We start from the raw sequence: 17540 nt of genomic DNA, 5'->3' as shown, positions 1-17540 counted from the left end.
GAAACCTTTTCATTTCTGAATATATTGAAGAAGTAGCATTTGAGAATAATTGAATGGACGTATCAACATCCCAATTTGATGCGAGAATGATATTCTGAATGAACATGACGGCTATTCGTCAATCAAGCGTTGATTCCACGATCAAGCTTTATGAAACCCGGGGTAAGACTGGGTTCGGGGGCGATTTGCAGAAACACTTTTGTAAGATTTCAATGGCTATTTTGATCGAATAGGTTTTGAATGTTTTGATTCTCATACCGCTTTTTGTTTATCTAGTTGCTGATTATTGAAATTTTTGTCTAGTTTCTTGGTGAAACCCTCAAAATATCGTTCAAAAATTATTGAAGATCAAATGAAACGAATCTTACTAAGGAAAATGGAAATGTAAGTATTAAAACTGGTAACATCTGACTCGGTCATTCATTGGTTTTTATTTTCAGTCTTCAGTGCTACGATGTGGACAAAATTTTTGGGGGCGTAAAGGCATGCAAACACTACTAACTACACCCATAGACTTATTAATATGTCTATGACTACACCATGTGCAATGAACATTTGAAGTCAATTGAGAACTGTTCATCCAAGTGAATTGTTGTATGCAGGAAGCATCCCTTGCATGAAGGGCCTATTTTAAGGCGAAATTTGACTTTTATACGTCCACTCAAAGTTTCCCTATTGCTTACTCCTTCAATATATTCAGAAATGCAAAGGTTTTATTGATTTCGTTTTGGAAATCGAGTAACTGTCAAATTGTTGTTCGGAAAGTCAAAGTTTTATTGAACCTGCTGTGAGTGTTTTGTTAATTCATCAATCAATTTGTATATTGTGTCACAAAGAGACATTCAGGTCGATTCTGTTTGGAAATAGTAATATGGTTATAGAAAAGATATTGCTATCACAGCAAAGTTTGAAAAACTGGTATCCTAATCATTGATTTTGAGCAATATGATCTGTCAATTTCTAGAAGATCTTGTTATTTCAGTTTGCTATATCAGCAACATCATTTAAGAACTTGCTATTTCATATAATAACAAAGTTGAAAATGGCAGTGGATCTCTTGTTTTTACTTTTCTTCCAAGAGTTAGAAATTTAGAAAATAGGCAAGTAATTATAAACATGCTTAGTTTTAGTAACTTTTTGGAAACCTTCACTTGAACTTTTCATTTATAGCGAAAATATAAGACTACAATTTCGATATATTAGGGACACCAGTAATTCATTTGAATTGCCCGATGAAAAGTTTCTGGAACTGTTTCGCTTGAATAAGGAAAGAAGAGTTGAATGGATTGGTTGAGGAACCGACCAGAAAAAATACAGTTCCTTTTTACCTACAAGTGGGTGAAAATCCATAGAGAATTTCTAGGAGATTGATTATCAAAACAATTCCATCTGATTTTTTGTTGTTTTCTTATTTCCAGACATGATGCACAGTTCAACCAAAAACTCACAATCCAAATACCGAATAAAATATTAAACCAAAGAGTATCAATTGATGATACTCTTTGATTAAACACAACTTATTCTTCTTTTCCATAAAACAATTATAGAATTACATGTTCTTTTCTATGAAATGAGAATCTTATTACCCTTCAAAACAGTGTTGTCAGCTCAAACATTCGATTATTTTTCAACAATATTGCTATGGCCAAAACTCATAACCAATCTTACGTAAAACGGTGAAACAGAATATTCGTTCGCTCAGTCATATTGCTATATTTTATAATTATAACAATGTTATAGATTTAGCAATGTTATAACAAGATGCGAACAGAATCGACCTGAATATCATAAAGAAATCATAAAAAAGCATAAAGAAACTATAATGCAGCTAACATACAGGTCTTTTATTATTATACCTCTGTAATGTTTTTTCAATTGTGGTTCTGAAAATTCTGTATATAATATGTGAGTACCTAATTGAAATGTGTGTGCTATGATGGTATATCGAATGTTGGTTTATATTTCTGATATAAATTGTACAAATTCAACTAAATTTATAATATCCAAATAGCGTATTGCGTAGAAATAACATACACCTTTGTCGTAAAACAAATCACAAGAGTTGTCCTAGTCAAAGCTCTATTCATTGTTCATGTTTTCAAATTTTTGTAAATTTTTAAAGTGGAAAAAAAATATAGCACCGACAAAGTATTTCATTGATATCAATTGATTCCAAACAATGTTCAGATGAAAACTAACATCTTGACCACGAAACAAAACCATACTTTTTTTTGTCGCTCATTAGGTTTGTTTTCTGGTCGCAACAAAGTCGATATTGAAATTCAATATACAGGGAATAGAATTCGAATTTCGCTCCCCTCAATTATAAAACAGAAAACTGTTATTAAAAAGTTTTTCTGTATTGACAGTACGTTTTCAGCGCCATCTCATTGTCAAATGTGTTTTCACTGGCCTAAATGTAGTCAGTTTTTGGTACTAGAGATATGAGGGCGTTTCCTGTCTTTGAGTGACTGGACATTTGGAATATGGTAGAGTAGAAGCTATTAATCATGTTTAGTCACAGAATATCAACCTTCAATCTTCCATAGCCTACTCGACTACTATATTTTTTGACGCAACTTGGATTTCAGTATTTATTCTCTGGTCACCCGAGTTGTCACAGTATTTTCCAAGAATCAAGAGATTTTCGTGATTTTTTAAATCCCTCATCATAAGCCCAACATTTTCAATGGAAATTGTTTCCTTGCTCACCATGACTGCTAGAAATTCTTACAGTTAGCAGTAAAATTGCGGAAACCTATAGATTCCCTCTTGTTTTTTCTCCTTTAATCACACCCTGAACCCTACAAACAGCCCCTTATTTTTCCAATCAGTTATCCAAACAACATAAACCGAAACCCGTGACATAAAGTCAACTAATAGAGGAGGCAGGATATTAAGCGACGCCTGTACCGGCACCATAAAATTCGAAAACAGTTCAATCATTCCCTGTTCTAATCCAGGGTCTGCCAATAAGAAGCCAATCTGCAGGAGTTATGCTGTTTACTGAACATGAGCCACAACAGGATGTGTATGTACAATAAAGGACCAGCGCCATCTGTATATTTGCTTCGTCAGTATATAATTAATTGAAACCCTAACTGAATTTCACGTCATTAATGAATTTTCCCCGAAGTATTTGAGTTAGTTAATGTCTTTGAATTTAATTTCATAGTGGAAGGCAATTCAGACAGATGAGACATCAAAATCTACAGAGCTACATTTTCGTGCTGCAGTTATACATCATCATTCATTCATTTCAACATCAGAGAGCCTGCCAAAGTAAACTAAGAATTGGAAAATAAAAAAATTAGATTTTTTTGTCTAAAAATCTAAAATATTTGTTGCTTTAAAAATAACTAATAATAATCTCAGTCTTTGACGAGATATATTCAGAGATTTCTCGATTAGTGTGATTCCACATATTCGGTATTCACAAGAATGAACAAATAATTGTATAATAACCTTCAGCGAAAGTTTGCCTGAAGTCTAAACTCCTCAAACTCTCTTAAGCTTGCAACAATATGAAATAACATATCAATACTGCAAGCGAAACACTCCCTCCATATTTTTTCAACAATAAACTACTATTTTCATTTACCACACAAACGCACAAATCATCTATAAACAATGCATAACCTATAGATAAATACTCCACCAATTGTAATTATAATCGTGTATTATTCGGTTACTCGATCGTAAATCTATAATTACTGATTACTATTTATCGTTTCAAAGGATTTTAAATTGTGTTTTTCATTATTCAATTAGAATTCTTAGACAATGCAATAAATTCGATGTTTTCAATTGAAATGTTTTCATCCTTGTGTGCTATTGGAAAATGATTATGCAATTTGATTATGTGGAATGATCAGGGATTTGAGGATTTATCTAGCTTCTTTCAACATGAGAAGGCTGCAAGAATAAAACTTTCCTAGTGTTTCATTTTTGCTAGCAAACACAAATAATTTGCACGCCCTCAAATAATATCTCGAAAATTATGTTTACGAAAAGAAAATTTTTTTTTTTTTTATTATAGGTTTGCCGCTTCGACAGCTAGGTCATTAGCGGTGTTGGAACTGTTACATGTATGACTTAGGGTACTATTTACAATTAAATTTTCACATTGATAGACTTTATAAAAGCTAAAGTATTGAGGATATCCGTTGTGTTGATCTTAAGAGCTTCTTCCATCTTGATGTTCACATTGAAATGATTCCTTTGGGTCTGGTACATGCTGCATTCTGTTATAATGTGCCGGATGGTGATATTGGTGTTGCATGTAGTACATATTGGGGCGTTATCCTTTGCTAGGAGGTGTTGATGAGATACAAGGCTATGTCCGATTCGGAGTCTTCTTATGGTCACTAAGTCTCTTCTATGTTGGGTGATAGGATTTAGGTTGGATATAGATATTATTTAATGAACAATATGCTATGTGAATGTCTCAGATAAAAATCAAACAAAGCGTTAACTGTTTCTAACTTTTATTCGAATCTCGAAATATACATTTTTTTCTTAAAATAAACGAACAAATTTAACTCTACTGCACATGAGATCTTGAAATATCCTTTGCTTAGCAATATATGCAGCAAGATCTAAAATTCCGTAATTTAAAACCGAAATAAAACAAAATTCGTCAGAATTCAAAGGTCCTAATTTAAAAATAAAAAAAAAATCACATTCTATCTAACCTATATTTACAAAAAAAACCTTCGAATTAGGGCGAGTCAGACGTTCCCCGTTCATAGTAAATTGCACAATTCTAATTACAAATAAGTATAACTTAAGTTAAGATGCAAGGAACTGTGTTTGTATCCCAGTACTCTACATTTATATCGGACAGAATAAAAACAAGTCACGTAGTTTTCCGCCTCTTTTGGGTCGAGAGTTTCGAAGCTATCCTGAATTTGCATTAATTTACATGGATAACTGAAAATAGTCCCATTGAAACAATTGGAATGAAAAAATTTTATTAATGCTCACTTCAAAACTTTCGAGATATCTTAAATTAACATAATTGCAACATTATAACAGGTTCCGATAGGTTATAAAATTCCAATACATCGAAAAAGGAATGTTATAAACGAATATAATAAATAATCTTCTTTATCAATAATCTAGATCCACCATTTCAATAATGAAAGTCAGCTTCTGCTTCGTTTGAATCGAATTACAATTTAACAAGGACTTTTATACATCTGCTAACTAAGGGAAATGCAATCTATAATTTTTCCACCATCTATTTTGAGCTTTAATGTTTGTTGTACCATTATCAGGTTTTTGCCATTCGAGTTTTACATTTTGGAATCAGTTGAAGAAAAGAACACAAGAATTACTGAAAATTTCATGTGTGAAAATAAAATTTTTCGGAAATAGCAAACTGAGAAAGACATGTACAATACAATACATACAATTTTCTATTTTACAAAGAAAATAACGAAGATTATAAAAATAATAAATCTTCAGAAAATCTGAGGGATCAAAGTAACTCATATATATTGGAAAAAACAACAGAGATAAAACTGATAGTAAAGATTGTCAACAAAACTTTTCACTTCCAATGGACACTAACTATATAAATAACATATGTAGTTCTATAGTTTATTGCATTCATTTTAAAACTAATCAGAACTCATTTTCTTCTCATTATGTCCTCTATGGTGAACCCAGTCCTTTTTGGTGGTGCTTGTGGCCTTGGTTGTGGAGGTTGCAGTCCTATGTCCTGCCTCTTCATGGATAGATCACTTGGTACGTTAGAGTTCTCAGGTTCACTGGCACTATCATTCTTTGTTCTTGAACAACTAGGTACCACGTGGTTATCGGGTGGTTTCAGTACGTTTGGAGGTGGTATGTGGTGCATGGAAGGCATTGAAGATATCGACGATACCATGATGGAAGACTGAATGGTAGGTGGCATCCTCAGATTCATAGGAGGAGTAGGTCTGTCGTTCGGATAAGAAGATTGAAAACGCTCTCCATCCATTATTCTTGGTCTATCGGCATCAAGAAGACGTTTACGATAAGTTCCTAAATAGGTGGGTTCCAAAGATCCACTGGTGATTGTTGAGGGTTTGAGGTTCATGGCGTGGTGGAGATCTCTTCTAATCTGCAACTGCGGGTGGTAGATAGGGGGAGTAGGTGGTGGGTCTTGTGGTTCTTCCACTTTATCGTTGATCAAACAAGTGGGTTGATCTTCTTGCCCTGGATCGATTTCAGGATCCTCATCTAGCTCGTCTTCGTCATCTACATCATTTTGATAATCTAAGCGATCGTGAGATGGACGCATTGTGTAAGGACTGGAAGTACTTCTAGGCTCGTGACACTGGGTTCTTTCAGACACCGGAGAACCCGACCTCATGGATCCATCATTGGCTGCTGAAGGACTGCTAGCCCTTGGTGACCTATTTCCGGATTCTTCCCCAGGGTTGAAGCCGGAATCTAGGACGTCAGATGGTAGATCTCCCACAGCGTGAGTCAGGGCGTGACGTCTTAGATCGCAGTTTCTCCTGAAGACTTTTCCACAAGAGTTGCACTCGTATGGCTTGTGGTCGGTGTGGGTTAGAAGATGGGTTTTCAGGTTTGATCGCTGGTTGAAGGATCTGGAGCATACCGGGCACTTGTGAGGCGATTCCTCCATGTGGAGGATCTTGTGGACTGCTAGCGTTCTCGATTGGCAGAAGCCTTTGCCGCATTCACCGCATTTGAAGGGTTTCTCCTTGCTGTGGATGTATCTGTAAAAGAGGATTCGAATAAGAGATCGTTTTGGAATCAGTCAGAAAAACAGTATCATTATAAATAGCAATATAAGTTCATGAGTGCAGTTTTTTTTATTGGACTCCTTGTTTCAAAGTGCAAAATTAAATAACCAGCGCTAAAATTCATAAATATCAACTCCTGAAGGTAGCAGAACCAAAGATCGAAGCCGTGAAGATCTCGGTTCAACAATAATAATAACAACTGTAAGTGAATTAGAAGAAGAGAGTGAGTGGTATCAGAAGAATTAGCTTCTCGAATTAAAAGAGCATCTTTTTCAATTTGCAAAGGAGCCTAATGGAAAGACGGACCTAGAGTGGAAATATCAATGTTAATAACCCATCGAACAGACCACAACTTCTAATTGGCCTCCCTCTTTTGCTGTCTCATGAAGACATAAAAATATCTCCACGAATTCAATTTAATACGACAGAGTTCTGTTGGAGATACACGTATAAGGACCTAATTAAGTCCTACTTTGGGTAAATTAAGATCAGATAACCCGGAGTGGTTTGTTTATTGAGTGGTAGCATCCGCCATCTTGTGATCTCGGCGACAAAAGATTGTCATTCATCATTATAACGTTTCGGACCGGTTCTCGATGTTTCACCTATTATTAGTATGCCAAGGAGTCATTTAAAATAATTGAAGAGATTGGAGAATTTACATAGATTGTCCTCTCGCAGACGTTGGGATCGAATTTTTCGGCTGGACCCAACCAGGACCGTATCGAGTTATTTCGAACAGAAATAAGAATGTCCTTATTGTTTAATCTTCAGTTAAAAGGAACACATGCCACGTTTATAATAAAACTTTATGTAGTCAAAATAATCAAAGTTTCACTTAACAAAATCAAGATTGTGATGAGCATAGCAAAATATATTGATTACAAACAATGGAATAAGATAACCCAGTAATATAATTTTTAAGCATCTCTAGATGCACCACAAAACTGCACAGAATTCAACAGATCTTCATCGTGACAGGTATCCTTAGATGGTTCATCAGGAGGATTTTGAGTTTGCTTAACCGTCTTATGTCAATGTTTTTACATGGTCAGATAGATAAGCAAGCATTCTTCTGTTGAGTAGTATCTGAGGATATCTGTCAAAGTCTGTGAAATTTTGTGGTGCCATTTGGAAAATAAGGAAGAAGAGGAGCACAACTTCTTGCGTGTTCATCAGGCAGAAGTATCATGAAGTTTCATTCCGAAAATATGGATATTTAGTCCTTAACACAAGACTGTTCATCTGGCAGAAGTCGTTTAGACACTTACAGCAGTAATTCTTCAATCTCGTGATTGTTACTCCAGTTTTTCTTACCAGATGAAACTTGTAGGCGGTAAATTTGAATTTTTAAGTCACCACGTGTGTATATACAGTGTGGAATCTTCCTGGAGCCGTCCCTGCTCCGGAGACCTCTTTATACAAATATGTAAGAAATTTTTGTCCTCGGCAGTTATCTGAGAACACTAAGTCACGTTCAGCTCCTTGGACCTGGTGTGTTCCATATAAAATAACGATCGAAAAATGAGACTCAAGAAAAGATACCGTCCTACGTTACACATGTAAGCCTGTCTTACACGGCCTGATGTATCGCTGGGGTTTCTACGTAATGAGGATATAAAAATACAGTGCACTGTTATGTAGGTATATCATTTTGGAGAATAAAAAAATGAAATTCTGCAAATTTGACATGTTTGTTCATAATTTATGCAGGCCCAAATTATTTCATTCAATTTTTTATATATTCCAGATGATATAGAAGATCGAAAACTTGATCATCCTCAGAAAAAACAGTCCTGTAACTTGGGACAATTACCCCCCTTGCAGATTTCTTTGTTTCTTACCATTTATGAGTGAAGGGACAAACTTATAAGATTGAGTTTGCCGTGATCATAGCGTTTGAATTGACAAGAAAAATTTACGAATTCAGGAGAGTAAAAGCGCGTTTTTTTATGGCCTTTATACTTTCTAGTGTCCTGTACATGTGTTTCACTTAGAGCATGTGTAATTTTTTTCTGGATACGTGGGATATTTGGATATTAGTTATGTCTTGAAACAAGGTTGTCCACAAATCAAACGGCATCACGGATCTCATTCATTTATTTTGTTGTTTCATAGGGTGACTTGGGACAATGCCGAATAGATACAAGCGACGCATTGGCAGCAGGAAATATGCCGATTTTTCGCAGGATATTATTATTTTTACGTTATTTCCACAAAGAAATCACCAAATAATGAAAAAAATCAAAGTTCCCTTGTTTTGTTTAGTTTTTCTACATTTGAGTTGCAATATATTTACTTTCGCTGTAATAGGGGTTCATTATTTAATTTCCTTACCGAATTTCAACCATATAATCACAAATTTTAAGTTTTCAAAACTATACACAGTCCTAAGTCACCTATTTTATTTTAGAGTTGAGAAATCAATGAATTTCAACTTGTGTCCCAAGCCTCCCAAATCGGTGGGTGACTTGGGACAAGTATATTTTATTTTTTTCAAAATTTATATCCGAATTCTGAAGCATGGTATATATCCTAATCAATAGTCAGAGTCATTTAGCATATTTGAACTTCTTTCTCACATGAAAATAAGTCATCGTTTTTGAAATATCACAAGTTAAATTTCAAAATCGTCACAAGTCACCCAAATCTACGGTATTACATGATTCGTAAGACTTATTTTTTGACAGCAAACTCGAATGGATTCAGTGGTTACAGCTTTTCCAATCTTTTTTCCATATAGTGATACAGAAACTTGAAGATCTTGGGATGTGGTTGATACATGCATGAAGAAAATCCATAATTGAAAATAATAGACTAAAACATGATTTTCGATAAAAGTTATAATCATTCTTTAAATTTCTTGCTTTCTTCGTTTAACCCCACATTTACTGCCATTGGTTGGTTTGTATGACGAGTGGAAGTTTTATCAGCGCTATAAGAGAAATACACAGAATTCTGCGATTTTTTCTCGAAATAAACAACAGTGAACTTTAACTACCATGAACTGTCCATTAGAAATAGATTTCTCCGAAAATTTCACGTGTGACATACCTTTCGAAGTTCACTCTCCAAAAATTTGACCAACCAGGCGTGAAATGACCGCACTTCCAAATTTTTTTCGAATACGACACACCCACCCGATCAAAAATTGAGATAGCAGCTTTCGCTTAATCAAAACTCATGATATCTAGGCGGATTATGCTAATGCAGGCTAGATTCCACACTCACGACTGTGTTCAACTCACCGTAATCGGATTACAGGATTAAAAAACGATTGAAACATTAAAGCTGGTGGCAAATTGCGGAATGGCAATGAAGATAATCCGGAAAATATTCTGATAATGGACACCATTCGAAATTTATCGATATTTGCTTTACATAACGGTTTATGCAAATGCAATATATAAATTTTCATTATATCCAGGTAGGTGTCATGTAGAAACTTCTGGTTTTCTATGAATATACATACGTCCTTGTTCTAATGGTTGCTTATTGAATTCGTGATCATTTTTTAAACGGCTAGCTGTGGGAGGGAATGACTTCATTAGGCCGTTTCGTGGTATTTTCATGATAAAACTACCAATTGTCATTGTTCGAGTATTCAAATCATAAACCACGACTTAGGCATGGTTTTTAGTCGATGCATTTTGATAACTAGCTCTGAATTTCACCCTAATCAACGTTTACAGAAAGATGTCTTGTCCTGATGATCCAGAATATGCTTGATATTATTCACCAAACTGGGAAATTTCATCATCAGAAAAAAAGTCTTTAGGTGTTCATCATATGTCATATATTGAAGGTGTTCCAACCCTGAGGAAGGGCCTTTCGATAATCCATAATTTCTTGAGTACGTTAATGACTTCAAATTCTGCATAAATCATTTCATTCATCCTTGATTCCAGCAGCGTCTACAGTGTAGCGTACAGTTGATCAAAACGACACACCACAAGACCCTATAAATTTCAGAATCTTCTGAATTCCTCTCATTATGCTACGATCGCAATATATATAATATGCGAGAAATTCTGTAGCTACACTACGTAAGCCTGTCAGATTTATTCTGATACGAACGGCGTTCCTCAACTTCTTTAATACCAACTGGAATGTCCGAGCTATTATAAGACCACAATTTGTATTTCCTCACTTTGTCCGTATAGGAAGGGCTTGGTCAGCATGTTTTTGTGGTTTGTATGACGCGAGATGATCCCTGCTTCGTTATTTGGAGTTGTACCGGTTCAGTTTTGGGTATACTGGGTGTATCTTGACAAATACCGATGTTTTCGAGTTACTACCTTTCAAAAAAGAAATAAAGTGGATAAATTCACCTTTATGAATTCGTTGTCGAATCTAGCCAGCTGTATACCTAGTTGTGTGATATGAAATTGATGCTAAGGTCCAGTCTCACTGCATAAACCCTCCATAACGCTGGACTTGTGGTGGTTTCTACATGAAAGAATTGTAGGGCCAACGAAATACCTGTCTGCGTTCATAAAAAGTCTTATGTTTCTTTTCAATTAAGACGATGTGACTCATGTGGAATCATCTCGTACTCGCGTGTGTCTAATGACTCGAATCTCCAGCTAATGGTCCCAAAAAAAATGGATTATGTAGTGCTAAGTATGAGCCGCGTCTGCGAAAGAAAAAGAATCGTGTGGGAACCTTAGCCTGAAAGTTGCGACTAATGTCAAAAGTCTGGAATCCTCAGAAAGCCTGCCGCTCATGATATATGGTAGTTTAATCGTTGATGTATAACAAGATTAGCGAATTCTTGGTATTTAAGAGCAGTGGCGTGCTAAGTAGATTCATGGAAGAGCCATAAGTAGAAATTGATATGTAGTGTGCGACGAAATTTTACATTTATTCCCATTACGATGATGTATTGATATCTAGTTAGGCTAGACCAGTTCCATGCATGAAAAAAATATTTCGTTACCATAGCAACAACGAACAATAACTCATTAGAAGTGTCAGTGTGAAGTTTGAGGTCAAAAAATTGAACCAGAGTTACGCAATGAATTAAAAGAAAAAATTGGAGTATCGAGGAGCCATCAAGCACCTGTATTGGGTATTAGGATTAAGAGGTAAGCAGATTTACGAAGATATGCTTAATACCCTTGGTGATCAATGTCCTTCGTATGCGACAGTGAAAAATTGGACTACAAGCTTCAAAAGAGCTAAATTTTCCAATGAAGATGATGACCGATCGGGAAGGCCAGTCTCTGTGTCAGTCCCAGAAAATATCGATGCAGTTCATGACATGATTTTATCAGACCGTCCAATTGGGCTCAAACGGATATCTGAGGCACTGAATATTTCATACGAACGTGTTCATCATATAGTTCACGTCAATTTGGACATGAGAAAAATTGCTGCAAAATGGATCCCCAAATGTTTGAATGTTGACGCCAAAAGCGTGCAAGGGTAGAAGCATCGCCTTCGATCTGCGCTCGATTTGAAAACGAGGTAGAATTTTTAAACCGAATTGTTACTATGAATGAGACTTGGGTACATTTCTACGAACCAGAAACAAAGCAACAATCGATAGAATGGCGACACTCTGGTTCTCCAAGACCTAAGAAGTTTCGTGTCCAAAAATCTGCTGGAAGAATTCTTGTTCAAGTTATTTTATCAATGATGATTACTCGATGGCAATCATCATTGATTTTTTGGATAAGGGTAGAACAATAACCGGTGATTACTATTCGATATTACTGATCACTCTGAGGGAAGTAAATTAAAAAGAAAAGACGCGGAAAGCTATCCAAAGGTGTTTTGTTTTTGCAGGACAACGCACCTGCACCCAAATCTCATGTTGCCATGCAAAAAATTCGTGATTTAGGGTTTGAATTACTAGAACAACCCCCTTATTCACCAGATTTGGCTCCATCCGACTATCATCTCTTTCCTGAACTGATAAAAAGTTTAAGAGGTCGTAAATTTTCTTCCAACTACGAGATTATAAAAGCTGTGGAGGTCTGGTTTGCAGAGCAAAAAGAAACATTTTTTTTTAAGGTTTAGAGATAATAAGGAGGAAAATATGTTGTGTAATAAAATATTTTAACATTGAAATTTTGTTTGGTTCTATAGAAGGCTTGGAATTTTCCAATATATCCTTGTATGTCAAATGATCTAAATTATATATTTCACATCAAAAAGTGACAGATGGGATACCTACGATTTTATTCAAAAACTACAGAAGATATACTGGTGAAATTCGGTATAAAATTCGTGTGTGTGTTGCTTGACAGCCAAGATGTCAGCTTCTGGATGTGATTTACAAATGACATAAACCCATTCAGGTCTCGAGAAATTGTCAAATTAATCTCGTGTTGTTGTGTTCGTATTCTGGAGAAGCTAACCTCATCAATCTTTCAACCGATGGTTATGAGAGCTCCGTTCTTTGATAGCAACTTGAATATCAGAATGGATTAATATGTCAATTGATCTCTTGTTTCACGAAACATAATCTGTGCCACTTTTTGTATGATCTTAATCGTTTTTCAATGTGTTTTTTACAAAGTACCCTGTGCAGGAGAAAAATTCGAGTTGGCTGACAATTCCCAGAACCGATTTCGCCCCACCTGTCGGCAATTTGGGCTGGGGACACCCCTGATTAAATATTAATTTGAGGTATTCACATCTATCCATCTCCGTCTATCAAGGCGGAGGTTCAGACTGAGAGAGACCCGCTTATACGGTCTTTGGCCGGCTCTCGATGTACAAGGCTAACCGGATAGATGCTGCTCCTCTTGAAAAAATCAAGGAACAATGTCGTCTTAAGATCCGGGCCACTGTTGCCACAGACAGGAGAAATGTGGAGCAGAAAGGTTTACCCACAGTACGAAGTCTGAAGAGAATTGAGAGCTGGGGACAATGATGCACAAAAAAGATGATTGAAGGGGATGAGGTAAATTATTCTCATCATATTTCCCACGAGGATACCAAATATTTGAGTTGTGAGAGTTTACGTAAATAAAATTGTCTGGAAATATGTAATAATTCCCTGTTTCGTCGCCATTTTAACCTAGGAGCGGTGACAAAAACTGAATAGCATGCAGCCCTTTGAACATTCAGGTAAGCTTTTCAATTATCAACAGGCCCAACAGCTTTAAATCACTTATTTGTCCCCAGTTGTACCATTGAATTCGATACATTTTTTGAACTATTCATATCTTTTTCTGATCATTAGGAATGAATCTTTCTCTGTTTTCTTTATTTCGTTTGTATGTCATTCCTTGATGACAACTGGAAAGAAATGCGTAGATCAACCTTATCGATACATGAAAGATTTGTTTTCTTCCATTATTCAAGTACTCCACGAATTATAACGATAAATAATAATAGCTGGATGCATATTGTTTGTATACGACTTACTTACAATGTGATCAGAAACATTTTTTCAGTTAGTTTCCGAGGATTATGAATTGATTTTGTGGCGCTTTTAATTTGAAAGCTTTTACTATATTGATCAATGCCGAACACACCATAAGTTTCACACCATGTCTATGAAGACACCTTCTTGCTAATCATTAACGGAAATTCGATACCCAAGTGTGGCAACACTGGTGAAACACGATACACGACTCTTGTGTACGATAAACGTGATTTTTCGTATTCACCACGTTTGTACTACGATCACAACCGTGGTCGATTGTCAATGAATGAAGATTCGCCAACATACCAAAGAGCACTTTCATTCCGTGTTCTTTGACTCTGGCTCTTTCCTCCCGTAGCCTTTATAAATTGCGCCAACTCTTCAGAATTGTAAACCTGAAGATTGAGGGATGAGGTGCTGTAACTTCTAGAGGAAATCTCTTTATGTATTCACCCATCCAGGGTTGGGCAATATTTGAATAACTTGTAATAAGAATACTCACGTTCTTTTTATAATAAGTGTTACACAAAAATATTTACAATGTAGGAATAATTCTGAAAATAAAAGTAAGAATTCACCCTTGCAATTCGAAGTTCTGAGATACAAGTCAGAATTATGACTTACTGAAGGAAATTTAGAGATAAAAGTCAAAATTCTGAGTTGAAAGTCGAAATCCTGAGATACAAGACAAGATATAAGACTGAAGTTCGAAAATGAACGAGTAGGATTTAGTAAAATTGGTCGAATGTCATTTGTTTTGCTTCATTCCATCAAATGATTCACATTTGATGGAATGAAGCAAAACAAATGACATTCGACCAATTTTACTAAATCCTACTCGTTCATTTTCGAACTTCAGTCTTATATCTTGTCTTGTCAACATTAAATTCATTAATGTTGACCAGATATTGGATGAACTCATTAAATCCACTAAAAGTAAATACTGTATTGATTAGTATTCAGACATGGTATTCAAATCATTCACTTGAACAAACCAGCAGAACAATATAAGCTGCTTACTGCTATCTATTCCAGCATTTTGACCGTCATCTCAGAATTCTGCTTTGACGTGTATCTCAGAATTGCAATTTGAAACTCAGACTTCTGACATGCAACTCAGAATTCTGACCTGTATCTCATAATTCCAACATGCAACTCAAAATTCTGACTTGTATGCAAGAATTAGAATTTGCAACTAAAAATTCTGACTTGTATCCCAGAATTCCAACTTTCATTTCAGAATTCTACTTTGTAACGTAGAATTCTGACTTGTACCTCAGAATTACAACTCAGACATATGACTTTCAACTCGAAAATACGACTTTTATCTCAGAACTCTAACTTGTAACTCAGAATTCTTACTTGAATCCCAGAATTACTGTTTGCAACCGAGAATTCTGACTTGTATCCCAGAATTCCAACTTCCACCTCAAAATTCTGCTTTGTATCTCAGAATTTCAGTTTGTAACTCAGACTTCTGACTCAGAAATACGACCTGTATCTCAGAATTCCAACTTGCAACTCAGAATTCTTACTCGAATCCCAGAATTAAAATTTCCAACCAGGAATTCTGACTTATATCCCAGAATTTCAACTTCCTCCTTAGAATTCTGCTTTGTATCTCAGAATTTCAACTCAGACTTCTGACTTAAAACACGGAAATACGACCTGTATCTCAGAATTTCAACTTGCAACTCAGAATTCTGACTTATATCCCAGAATTAGAATTTGCAACTCAGAATTCTGACTTCTTTCTCCGAATTCCGAATTTCAAGTTGAAATTATACGTTTAGAGAAATATATTTTTGTGTGTACGCTCCTTTTACTGTAACTATCGTTCAATTTATAAGTTTTCCAAGAAATAGTCACAGACTGCAATCGAAAAACAAACCTACTGAATGCTCTGGGAATCTAGGAACATTATCATTGTTGAGGCAGAACGAACGATACAAATGAGTAATCAAAAGAACATCCGTGTAACGCTCAAGCTCCTACGCCTCAAAACAAACACTAATGACAATTTAATCTGCGAGATCAGCCACCGTGAAAAAAAGCTTCATTCGACGACCATATCAGGACCAACATCTCGTTTTCACGGAAGCTTTGAGGAAACAAGCTTCCGGTTAATGTTAACAACCGATAAAAATGTTTCCATCGAGCAGAAGGATCTTCGCAATGACGGCCATTTCAAATTAGATGGGGGTTCTTATTAATGGTTATATTACAGTTCGTGCACATGGCGAAAGACAGACGAATTGCTGATGGCAAGAAGCCGAATGTTAATTCGATGTTGATTATACGGAGTGTTGAGCTAATTTCAAAGGGGTGTGTGAGGAACATGTTGACTTCATTAGCATATCTAATTGAGAGGAACAAATGTGTTTTTCAGCAGACTTGAAGGAAGAAGAAACATACAGAATGTTTTTTTTTCATTCTTCAGTCCATACCCTTTTGTGAAATAACCACAGAAATAAAATAATAAAAATATAAAATAATTGAAATATTCCAATATCAATCTAAGTTCTCAGCCTTCCAACACTAATTCCACACAGTATTGAAAAAATAGTGAAGTAAAACCTGTTGAGCAATAAATAAAAATCAATTCCAATCGAACATAGACCTAGTTACTGCCCAGCAATCTTCTTAATTAAGTTTGAAGAGAAACACCTGTAAACTCCAAACATTCATGATCTATGTTGGTCTATACAGAATAGTTGTATAAATTTCGATAGCTGGCACAGAGAAAACCAAATAATTAAGTCTCATGGTGATAGAGAAACATAACGAGAAGAGAAATAAATTTTGTTGGGTCCTACCTCCAGGCTAGGTCCTGAAATCGAACGAAAATTTGATAACTCCCGCTGTATATCGACATGCTTTTTCTTGTAACGTTGAAGAGCCACCAGAAATACAATATTTCACATCTTTCATATATTAATTTCGGTTACTTTATCAGAAGTGATCAAGCGTTTTGTTCTGATGAGAAAAAATTAGTGAATTTCGAAAGATGTGACACTCGTCCATTATAAAATATTTACAGGATGTCCTAACCAAAATCCTATGGAATAAAATACATATTTTGAGTGTTCAACTACAAAAAGATGCACCTTAGTAGGCTATCTAAGAGTTGGGAAGATTATAAAGATTGGCTTCTTAATTTGGTTCACCTGTAGTTCTCATGTTACTAGATCCCAATTTCATCTTACTACTTTTGTATATGGGTGATAGTGGAAAAAAGTGAACAAAACCATATATTTATTAGAGAACAACAGATGACTTCTGAATAAAGGTAGGTACAGGTGTAAGTCTCTTTATTACAGTGCTGGCTTCTACGGATGCACTATACCTGCATTTATAGACGTAAAAAATCACTTGATAGGGGTCGTCGTTTGTATATG

At 35.5% G+C, this 17540-nt stretch overlaps 1 protein-coding gene across 2 annotated transcripts in view; it reads right to left on the bottom strand.

The window, feature by feature from the left end:
- Window positions 1–4470: 4470 nt before the first annotated feature.
- Window positions 4471–17540, bottom strand: part of LOC123316947 (protein bowel) — a 48604-nt gene continuing 35534 nt past the window's right edge. For both annotated transcript variants that reach the window (XM_044903270.1, XM_044903269.1), the window contains exon 3: window positions 4471–6734. In XM_044903270.1, coding sequence (XP_044759205.1) covers window positions 5636–6734 — 1099 coding nt within the window. In that variant the 3' untranslated portion in view covers window positions 4471–5635. The remainder of the gene's footprint in view (window positions 6735–17540) is intronic.

This window comes from Coccinella septempunctata, chromosome 7 (assembly GCF_907165205.1).
Source record: "Coccinella septempunctata chromosome 7, icCocSept1.1, whole genome shotgun sequence".
NCBI lineage: Eukaryota > Metazoa > Arthropoda > Insecta > Coleoptera > Coccinellidae > Coccinella > Coccinella septempunctata.
This window is presented reverse-complemented; position numbering and strand designations above follow the sequence as displayed.